Source organism: Pteropus alecto, unplaced genomic scaffold (genome assembly GCF_000325575.1).
Source record: "Pteropus alecto unplaced genomic scaffold, ASM32557v1 scaffold13, whole genome shotgun sequence".
Taxonomy (NCBI): Eukaryota; Metazoa; Chordata; class Mammalia; order Chiroptera; family Pteropodidae; genus Pteropus; species Pteropus alecto.
The window spans coordinates 10,842,006-10,853,255 of record NW_006434373.1 but is presented as its reverse complement, the minus strand read 5'-3'; the positions used below and the strand labels follow the sequence as shown (position 1 = coordinate 10,853,255).

Below are 11,250 nucleotides of genomic sequence, written 5' to 3'. Positions count from 1 at the left end.
AAAGACAGGGTGCAGATCTGCTGGGCTGAGGGCTGAGGCCCAAGGGAGGGGATTTCTCCTGGGCCAGCACCTGACAGGGCAGGATGTGCATTTCAGAACAAGCCCTGGGCCTCTGGAGGACCCTCCCAGAACCAAGCTAAGCGATGCTCATGGGGAACCTGACGGGTAACCAGCGAGTCTCCTAATGCCAGTGTTTCTCTGATGGGTGTCTCTGTCCACCCAGGGCAGAAATAACCATAAACCTCTTATGAGCAAGGGCTGTGCTACCAGCTCTGCCCCAGCTTCCCTCAGGTGACTGCCCAAGTGTCCAACGAGTGAGTGAGAGAGGAGTGAGTGAGTATGCAATAATAACAAAATACTTCTCTGCCCTCTTAGGGAATGGCCACTATTTTCAATACAAATGGCACCTGCCAGAAGGTCTTTTGTCCTATGCTGAGGACTGGTAGTTAATTAAAAAGTTGGGTAAAGTGCAGAATATCTATATCCCCCCCATATGTTAAGTATTTTAAGTTAAAACATATCAATGTAATTAATTCACCAATCTTCTGGTGTCAATGTGGCCAAGGCCTTTTTTAAAAAATTACAGTTGTACCGATTAAAAATTTGTCTTTCATAATCTACACCCATATTGCCTCATTTATGGGTTCCAGTTTAGATTTATTTGTTAAAGTTAGCTTGAGAACTCAGTGGAGTAATCAGAGTATATGTCATCCTGAATTTTTACATTTTTCTCTAATGCCTTATAATTGTTACACTCACACCTATTTTGACAAGCAGGTTTGCGTTTGTTAGCGCTTCACCTTTACTGAACTTTCCAAAACATTCGATTTATTTCCTATAAAAAACAACTCTTTCTTTTCACCTTTATACCTTATCAGTTTACATAATAATTAAGTTTAGCTATTTAATTTTGAAAACACCAGACAGGAGAAGCTTTGGGAACTACACAGCTATCTCTTGGTAAGCGCAGCACCCCACTTGTGGGGACAGAGGAACACGGGCTGGGGAGAGGTCACCGACCATGAGCAGGCTGTGTGCCGTGGGCGACCCTCAGACACGCACAGCTCCTGAGCTGGCAGAGTGGAGTGTGCAAAGGGAATGTCTATTGTACCTACAACCGTCAAGAATAGTGGAGAAAATCACTCAGATTGGGAGACTCGCCAAAGAGGGGACCCAAAGGGCTGTGTTAAGAACATTTAAGGGCCTCTGTCTCTGACTCCTTATTCTGCTTCCTAGATGCCCCCAAACCTCACCGAGCTTGAGCACATGAGTAACAGTGTGTCACTAGCTCCAGGGTCAAGGTCAGGGACAGGGTTTCTCACTCACCTCCCAGAACACGAGCCTCACCTCCCCGCTCCTGGCTCCCTTGCCTCGCACAGTAAGTGCCAAGGACAGGCATCGACACATGGACAGGAAGGTTGACTTATTAGCCCCCGAGCCCGTATCCTTCTTCTTGCTCTCTCTGGCTCTGCCCTCCTTACCTTCCCTCCTCTTTTCTCATTTCTGACTCCACTGTTGTATGGCTACTGGACTCCATACCTGCCACTGTGTTCCTAGATGAGAGAATGGATGCCAGCCAGAGGCCAAACTGGCAATCGAAGCCAGGCCGCCCAAACCAAACAAAAAAAGAAAACCACTAAAGATACTAAGATAGATACATGGCAAAGTCTATGAATTCATGGAAAACCAGGCTACACTTACTGGTCTTAACTGGTCTCATCCGCAGAAGTCACAGTCTCAAAGCTGGAAGGGCCGTCAGCGATCATCCTGACTAATGTCCTTCTTTCACACATAAGGCCAAGTTCTGGAGCCACCCATGACTCACCAAGGCTACCTGGGGCCCAGCAGGCCTGGAACCCACATCTTGCGAGGTCTCCATCCTGGAGTCCCCGTCGGCCCCACTCATCAGCAGTGGGCTTACTTTGCAAAGTTGGAGGTAAGACGCAGAGCTCTCGAGCCCACACTTCCTGAGGAAGGTGCTTCCAGGTACGTGACCTCTCACCTCCTTCACCATTCTCGAACTGGCTGGTTTCACAAGCTCTGCCTGTGGAAAGGACTGCGGTTACCCCTGGTCTTCTCAGTCACATCCCTGCACATACCAGAACTCTCCGTAAGTATAAAAGATGAGCACATGGATAAAGCAAGAGATAAGATTAATGGACTTCTGCAGAAGTACTTGACAGAGTAGGGCAGTCGAGCAAGCAGGGGAAAAATCAACTTTAGGCCATAAGATGGGCGGGGCTCTACATGAAAGCTGCTCGCTAAATCTGAGTCATCAGCTTGACCTAGAGAGAAAAAGCATGGCAAAGCTGTACTGTGTACGTGCTAATGCAAGCATGGGACACTCTGGGGCACTGGGGCCCCCCTTACAGCCACAGCCACAGCCCCTGGCTGGCCTTACAGCCAGGTGTCACCTGACCTTCTAATAGACTTGACTTCAGGCTCACTCTCCAGTGGGAACACTACACTCGCTTCAGATAGAACACATTTTTAGCTCGTGGAGGTGCCTAAGAAAATAAGTGGGAATAATAACATTCGCTATATTTTGGCTTCTAGTATTCTTTCAACAGGCAGTAGGAAGTGTGAAGTTTAAAAGAAGAGAGCAAAATCCATTCATTTTGCTTAAATTGTGTGGAAAGATTAAGAATGCTGGGTTAGTTTGCTGGAACTGCCATAACAAAGTACCATAGATGGGGTGACTTAGCAACAGAAATTTATTTCCTCACAGTGCTGGAGGCCGGAAGTCTGAGATCATGTGTCAGCAGGGCTGGTTTCTCCTGAGGCCTGTCCTTGGCTTGTAGATGGCCGCCTTCTCTCTGTGTCTTCAATGCTCTTGCATCTGTGTGTTCCTGTGTCCTATCAGATTATAGCCCACCCTAATGACCTCATCTTAAAAACTCCATCTCCAAATACAGTCCCATTTGGAAGTACTGGGGGTTAGGATGTCAACATATGAATTTTGGGGGGACACAATTCATCCCATAACAAATCCTCTGGGGATAGAATTAAGGAACTACTCTCCACACTCCAGTCCACAGTGATGATGCTTGCTGGGGCAGAAAGGTGGCGGGTAACTAAGGCAGCCGTCACTTTCCAGTCCAGTTAGTTATACGAACACACTGGGGAGACAGCCAGGTGTGTGGGATGATACAGGTTCTCCAGGCACAGCCCCTCGCTCTCCAGGCCCTGATCAGCTGTGTGACTCAGGTATGTCAGTGGCCTTCCTGTGCAATGAGAAGACTTCCGGTCTAGCCCTGCTTACCTTATATGTTCTGCTCTATGCTGGACACCTCCACATGTCTGTCTGTCCCAGGGGCACCCAAGCCACTCTCACCTCCAAACTCTATCTTATCCCATATTCTCTATCCTGCAAATGACACCACCATCAACCCAGTCATCCATCCCAAAACCTAAGAGTCTTCCAGACACTTCCCCTAAGCTCTTCTCCCATAGTCTGTCAATCTCCCCTTAACACTTAACACATTGTGTTGTCATTGATTGTAATCGTATGTGTCACCTGCTGGTCTACATGATCCATGAGGTTTAGGGGCCATGTGTCCATTATTTGCACTGCGTCCCCAGAGCCTAGGATCATACATGATAAATGTTTGAATTAATAAAGAAATGAGTGTTGGAGATGAGTATTGGCCCAGAGGCAAAATTTTAAATTATGGGAGAAGCAAGGTGTCTGCAGCCTGCTCTTTCTCTTCAGGCCTCTTCCATCTCTCTGAACCTCCCCATCTTCAGGGTGCGTGGCCCTTTATACTTTCAGATTGGGCTGATGAGTGTTTACTGAGACTGAATTTCGGGAATGTGCTGCCTCAGTCAGTTTCTAGCACTTCACACCTCAAGCGCAACACATCAGGCATCAGCAAACACACAATCATACACATGTGGAGGGCTCCTTGCTTTCCTGGGACAAGCCACCTCCCACTTTCTGTCTCACCGAAGAGCTCCTAGAGGCAATAGAGCATACATCAGGGCTCATTGGAATCAAGCATCTTGGGCGCTGGAAATGCAGTGGACATTTGGCATCCAGGGGAACCAGGGCATCAAAGCCATTAGGGATTCATGTTGCCTGAGGTGTGATCTGACCAGCTTACCATAGTGTCGGCGTCCCTGAGGGTGGCACAGCCTATCCCTGAGCCTGACTGCCCACACATACCAGAGAAACTTCTCAGTCTCTATGCCTGTCTGTCCCATACGCAGTTTACTTGGCAAAATGAGAAAGAAAACTGTAGTGAAAGCTGGACAGTGGTTAACTTGTGGTGTGCGGTGGTGCCAAGGAAGTAACGATTCTCAGTGGAAACATCCTTTCTGGAGAAAGCCAAGAGCCCGTAGGAACATTTGAGTATCTACGAACTTGATTTATGAAACTCTCTGTTCTTCCCACTTAAAATGTCAAGTGATTAAAATTCTTAGAAGTCGTCACTAGACCCTTCACCTGCTGGTGGAGTCCCCCGGACACCTCCGCTCGTGGTGCGCCCTTTGTCCACCCCCAAGTAATCAGACTTGGGGACCTCATTCCAGACCCACAGGGCTGTCCTGGCCCTTAGACCCTCCTCCGGACTAAACTCCCACGTGGAGGGAAAGGAGACCCTTCGAGTGGGTCACTCTGGCACTTCCATCTCGACATAGAGGGATTTTGATAGGACCTGAAAAACAATCCATGACAGTTAAACTTTCTTTTAACCAGCTAGTGTTTAAAGCAGACTCCTCTTTCTGCTTCTTCCAAGCCTCCCCCTCACAGTGGGGCTCTGAGGTGGTGTGGGGGCTTGGAGCTGGGGAGGGGTCGGGGATGGGCTGAGACTCAGAGAAGAGTGTCTGGGAAGAGGGGTGTTAAGAAATAGGTGGCTGTTATGCGTTGGATTTTGTCTCCTAAAAAGATAAGATGAAATCCTAACCCCCAGGACCTGTGACTATGACCCGAATTGGAAACAGGGTCTTTGCAGGTGTAATGAAGTTAAGATAAAGTCCTTAGGGTGGGCCTACTCCAAGATGACTGGTGTCCTTATAAAAAGAGGAAAATACCGTGCGAAGACAGAGACGCACAGGGAGAACTCCACGTGAAGATGAAGGCAGAGAACCAGGTGATGCTTCGATAAGCTTAGGAATATCAAAATTCGCCAACAAACCACCAGAAGCTGGGGAGAGGTCTGGAGCAGCTCTCAGCAGCTCTACTCACACCTTGATTTCGGACTTTGAGCCTCCAGAACTGTGAGAAAATAAGTCATTGTTTTAAGCCACACAGTTTATAGTACTTTGTTACAACAACCCTCACAAAAAATAACGCAGGCAAGAGAGTCAAGTGCATCTGAGGATGGCCAGTGGCTCTGAAACTTGAGCATGCAATAGAGTTACCGGGAGGGCTTGTTCAGACAGTGCTGGGCCCCACCCCAGAGTGGCTGGTTCAACAGGTCTGGAGTGTCACCCAGGAATGTGCATCTCTTACAGGTCCCCAGGTGGTGCTGATGCTGCTGGTCTGGGAACCACATTTTGAGAACCACTGCTCTAGGAGACAGGGTGTGGCCTGGGCATTGGAACCTTCTAGCCTCAGTAATAAAGAAATGTACATCCCCGCTGATATGAGCTGTGCCAGCCCACTTAGAAAACTGCAGTAGCACAATCAGTTTTCATTTTAAATGATTTCTTCAGTTTTAAATGTTTTATACATGTGTTGACTCACAAACTCCCACAATCACCCCATGTGGTAGATATAGTCCCTATTTTGACAGACAAGGAAAATGAGGCTCAGGTGGGGGTGTGAATCCTCCTCCTGACTCCCCAGCTCAGGATTCCACGCTCAGATCCTGGCCATGGGGCATCCCTGCCTGGTTCACCTCTCAGAACTTAGATTTCCCTCATCCTTGTAAATCACATCCATCATGGCCTTGTCGGGGAAGAAAACTGGAAAAGACAGCCATTCCCATTCACGGGCGGCCAGAGCTGCACACCAAAGGTGCCTCACGGCTCTGCTCCCTCTCCCCAGCCATTGTTACCACTTCCTGCCGGATCTCATGATCTGGGGCCTCTTTCCTGATCCTCTTTTGTTCCCAAATGCCCTTTGGATATGACTTCCTCCTTCCGGCATCCACCTGCTAGTAGCAAACCGGGCCCCACACGGTTTGGGGCTAAGAAGCCTGGAGTGCAGTGTAGACAGGTTATGAGAAACATTTGAGAGGATGAGCAAGGATTTGTAGCATCCAAAGTCAGATAGGTATCAGCAGCCCAGCTTGCTGAGGAGCCTCCTGGTTCTGGAAGTAGCTCTTGTTGTCACACGTCGTCACAGGGCAGGCTGACAGGCCTTTCTTCCTCTTCCATGTCCTTTAACAAGTGCTGGTTTAATGCAAACTGGATGGGAGTGTGAGTTTTTAACCCAGGCCAGGTGTGGACACAAACTGCTGGGCACCTATGAGATTCACTGAGAGAGGCCGATGACATAGAGTGCAGAGATAGATCTTTCAGCCGAGGTTCCACACCTTGAATTCCAAATTCTCTAAGCCCTTGAACCCCCAGCCTCGCAGGCTGGAAGCACCTCCACTGTGGGCACTGGCCATCACATCCCCAGGACTGGTGTTCAGTGCTGGGACCTGTGTGGCCACAGAGGCCCATGGCCATGTGTCTGTGGGTAACCCTGGAGCTAAGTGTCCTTCTGCCCTGGAGCTAGGGACAGGGGCAGAATGGAGGAAAAGCATGCCCAGGACTTTGACATGAGCCCCTGAGGGCTCTTTGTGGCATGCAACATATCAAACTGCATGAGAGGAATTATCCACATCCACTCAAGCCAGCAAGAATGGACTGAGCACTGACCCTCATTACAGGTGTAATGAGAGCTGTTATGCAAGGGGCAGAGAGAAGGGGGCTCAGTGCAGGCGTTTCTCAAGAACTTCTAGTCTAGGTACCACCTGGGACAGTCCCCTCTCAAGGGAGCATAGTGTAAAGCTCTACTAGAAATAGAGTCAAGTGCCAAAAATGTAGTCAGAAATTGTAAGATGCACGAAGCAGATCGTTGGGCACAGAAGGGCGTCGTGGTGGGGCAGGGAAGGGAGAACTTCACGGATGGCCCCATCAGAGGCTTGAGGGGCAAGGAGAGAGAGAGAAGAATGAGGGGCTGCCCACGGTGGGGAAAGGTCACTGTGGCTATGAGCAGGGAGGACTGGGGCTCATGCAGCCAAGACAGACGTCATCACGCTGGCACTGGTGCTCCCCACACTCTGGCAGGGAGGTGCGTGTTTTATTTTACAAAAGGCAAAATCGCCCAAGTTGAAATGCTCTGTACATTGCTTTGGACTCAAGAAGGTGCCACAAAAGGTTTGTTTTGAGCTAATGTAAACAACACTTAAGTGGATAAGCACTTTCTGACATAACACAAAACCAAGGAAAAACCGGAGCCCGTTCTTTCTTCCTTTCCCCCATATGGTCCCCAGTTACGCAGGTGATGTGGGAATGCTTTCTCACTGCGCATGATTCCAACTCCTCAAACAACAGTTAACACAAAGTCCCTTCATCATCTCTCCGACTCCCCAACCCAGAGGACTCTCAGTCAATAACTTGGTGACCACGTTTTCTGATTTTTCAGGGAAACCTTGTCATTTTCATAAATGTCAACTCTAAGCTTTTACCAATTTTGGTTTAAAAGGTGGAGTATTCTGCTCTTTACCAATTTTGCCTCCCCAATTTTGAAACATAAATCTAAATTATTGATCTAGTACTCAGCCAACGATTCTTTTGGTGGTGTCTGAATTTACTGTGAAAATACTCTTCTCCCAGAAGAAACAGCACATACCCCTGCAGAGATGCAGGAGCTTCGTTGTTATTTATTACGATGCGTCAGAGGTGGATCCATCATGAATCTAGTGAAGTTCAAGCTTTAGGGCTCCTCGCTTACCATCCCACACTCTATATCTAGCTTTGTATTTATGATTTTATATTCTTTTTCTTAAAGATCCCTCCCTCCCCCAAAATTGTATTAATTTCAGGCCCCCAACCCGAGACCCCTCCCTGGATACAGTTTCAAAGCCAATGACCCATTAGACTTTATTCTCCTCTAAGGGCAGGGAGCCTCCAATCTGGTCGATATTGTCTGTTTCTGAGGAAGCTCTTCCCAGGGAGGAAGAGGAGGAGGATGCTGGTGCTCTGAGTTTTAAAATGCTGAGGAGCCATTTCCTATAATGTGTAGATGCAAAGAAGTAAATGATGGGGTCAATGCCACAGTTCATGTTCATAAGGGACACGGTAAGCTGAAGGGACACTTCGAAAGCCCTCTGCTCAGGGCAGGATGGCAGGTAGAGCATTTGTCTCACCATGAACTGGATGATGTTGAGATGGTAGGGGCTGAAGCACACAACCACAACAACCAGCACCGTCAGAGTGAGCGCGCAGGCCCTCCGGTGGTGCCCTTTCTCACTCGTCAGGGGGTTGCCCTGGGCTGTGCCGCACAGCTTCAAGGTGATCTTCATGTAACAAAATAGCATGATCCCCACGGGCCCACAGAAGCTTATAACGCAGGCCACTAGGACAATGGGGGGCAGCCAGAAGACCTCCTTGACACTGATGTACTCCATGCAGGCGATCTTGCCTGCCACAGGCTTGCTCATGGAGATCGAGAGCAAGGGCACCGTCTGCAGAGCCGCCAGGGCCCAGACAGCCACACAGACGAGCCTTGCTCGGCTGGCACTGCGGAGCCGGGGGCCCTGTTGGGTGCAGACCACAGCCAGGTAACGGTCCACACTCACGCACGTCATAAGGTAGATGCCCCCATAGGTGTTCACGTAGAATATAAATGCTGTCAGCCTGCAGAGCCCTTCGCCAAAAGGCCAGCTGAAGTCCAGTATGTAATAGGTGATCTTCCCAGGCAGGGCCAGTGTGAACAGTAGATCAGACACTGCTAGGTGGACCAAGTAGACACATGTTGAGTTGATCTTCTTGCCCTTTTGACAGGCAAGGCAAAGGGCGAGGATGTTTCCCAGGGCGCTGAAGACGAAGAGGACTGTGTAGAACAGAGAGAGCATCACGCTGGCCGCCCGGGGTGGGTGGCGAGGAAGGCAGAAGCTGGCATTGTGAGAGATGCTGCTTGGGTCAGCTGTGCTGGAAGTCATGTCATGGAGGTCCTTGGGGAGACTTAATAAACAAACAAACAAACAAAACAATATTGAATCAGTGGAGTTATGCCTCTAGTTAGCAATAATTAAGAATTTGCTGAGGCGACATGCACATGAAAAACACATCTCTTTTAAAAAACTTTTTGTTGAAGTGTAGCATACTGTTCCAGTTGCTACTGCTGTGTAACAAATTACCCCCAAAATTTAGCAGCTTAAAACATACCTCATTATGCTCACAGCTTTTGGGCAGGACACAGTGGGAATGGCTTCTCTCCGCTCCTCAGTATTAGCAGCCTCAGCTGGAAAGAGTCAACAGCTAAGGGTGACTCAGTGGCAGAGCTGAAGCTATTGGAGATGACTTCACTCTCATGTGTGGCAGCTAATGCTGGCTTTCAGCCAGAGTTTTGGCTAAGACGATCACCTAAAGCATGGGCACAGAGGCTCCTCATGAGACACGGGCTTCCTCACAGCATGGCAGCCTAAAGGTAATTAGATTTCTCACACAGAAGCTTGAGGCTCCGAAAGAAAGTGTCTTATTAACTGGGACAAAAGCTCCTTAAATGTATTAAAATGTCTCGTATTTTCTGTATTCTGATACACTGACATCTTGCTGCCTTGCTGACCCTGGAGGGACTGCCCCTCCCTGGGTTAGCCCATTCCTTAAGTGTGCTTTTCAAATGCAATCCAACCAATCCAGAGCCACACCCCAACCACCTCGTTATTTGGCTTTCACATTATCTTTCTTCCCTAATCACCCCAAACCCAAGGTCCACACTTCCAGGGGCAGCCCTGTTTCCAGAGCCCGCTGAAATTATTCACACTAACCAATCCTAAGCCTGTTTACCCTGCCTTGCCTGTTCTTTTCCTCAGAAACCACAATAGAGGCTTTGCTCTTACTTCCAACCCTCTCATTCTGTGCCCTGGTGCTTCCTGTGTGGCCCCCTGTGATGTGGTGTGCCCCTTCTTCTTGGGGTCCATGTGTAACTGTCTTTTTCAATGGCAATCGTCTCCTGATCTGTTGGCCTTACTGAACCTCAAATTTTCAATTAATACACTGTATTTTAGAACACTGAATCACCTCTTCTAACCTAGCCTTGGAAGAGTTACATCATCACTCCAACCACCCTCTATCGGTTACAAGTGAGTCACAAGCCCACCCAAAATCAAGAGAAAGGGACATATAGCCCCCACCTCTTGATAAGAGGAATGTCGAAGAATTTGCAGCCATTTAAAACCTACAACAAATACACGCGAAAAGTACACAAGTTATAAAAGTACAGCTTGACGATTTTCACAATATACACATGCGATTAGCACCCAGATTAGCAAATTCACCTCACCAGCCCCCCAGAAGCTCTCCTTTGTCCCCTCACCCTCTACCTCGACTCAAGGGTAACCGCTACCCTAACTGCTAAGATCACAGCTCAGACTCTGACCTCAGTGCCTCAGGAAGGCTTGACACCGATACTCTGAGCCCAGAGATTTCAATCTGCTCAGAGACTTTGGAGAAACTGCCTGCGGATGGCCCGCTGCCACTCTGGGAAAGACAGGGGCCTGGGGAGGGGCTGCTCCTCCACTCACCCTGTGCCTTCCAGGTGTCCCCAGGGATCCCCTGTATCGCCCCCTATTTCTCTCTCTCACACACACAGACATACACACTTTCGCATACCTGTACTCACACATGCTTTCACGCACACCCTTGTGGAGGTGTGACCTGGCACCCCAGAGTGGGCAGGCTGATGCTGTGGCCCTGGGAACTCCCCCCGCCCCTCCCCCCCACTGCCATCGAAATTGCTGCCCTGTGGAGTAAGCTCTTCCAGGGAAGAGACCAAGTGCCAGTGCATTCTAGGAGACCTGCTGGCCCCAACTGAAGAGCAGACTCTTCTTCCTTGTTCCTTCCTTCCCTGAGCAATTTGGTCCTCAGGCCACACTGAACTTAGTGGCATCAAATGAGTTGGGGGCGATGGGGAGAGGGATTCTGTGCAGGAGTCAGCATGGGAGCAGGGCAAGGAGAGCTGTCGTAAGCGGCAAGCTTAGCTCAGGAGAATCTCAGCCACAGGTCAACTCACCTTCCAGAATCAACTTTTCCAGTCACAGAGCAGCTACTTGATGCCTGTTTGAAAGTTGTGGGTTCCTTTTCCTGTTCAGG

At 49.1% G+C, this 11,250-nt stretch overlaps 1 protein-coding gene across 1 annotated transcript; it reads right to left on the bottom strand.

Annotated features, from left to right (window-relative positions):
- Positions 1–8,030: 8,030 nt before the first annotated feature.
- On the bottom strand, positions 8,031–9,511 carry LOC112477775 (G-protein coupled receptor 183-like). The gene is made up of 2 exons (XM_025044982.1): positions 9,325–9,511; positions 8,031–9,120 (listed from the first exon to the last, which is right to left on the bottom strand). Exons 1-2 carry the CDS (start codon positions 9,327–9,329, stop codon positions 8,031–8,033), a joined length of 1,095 nt encoding a protein of 364 aa, XP_024900750.1. The 5' UTR covers positions 9,330–9,511.
- Positions 9,512–11,250: the final 1,739 nt, after the last annotated feature.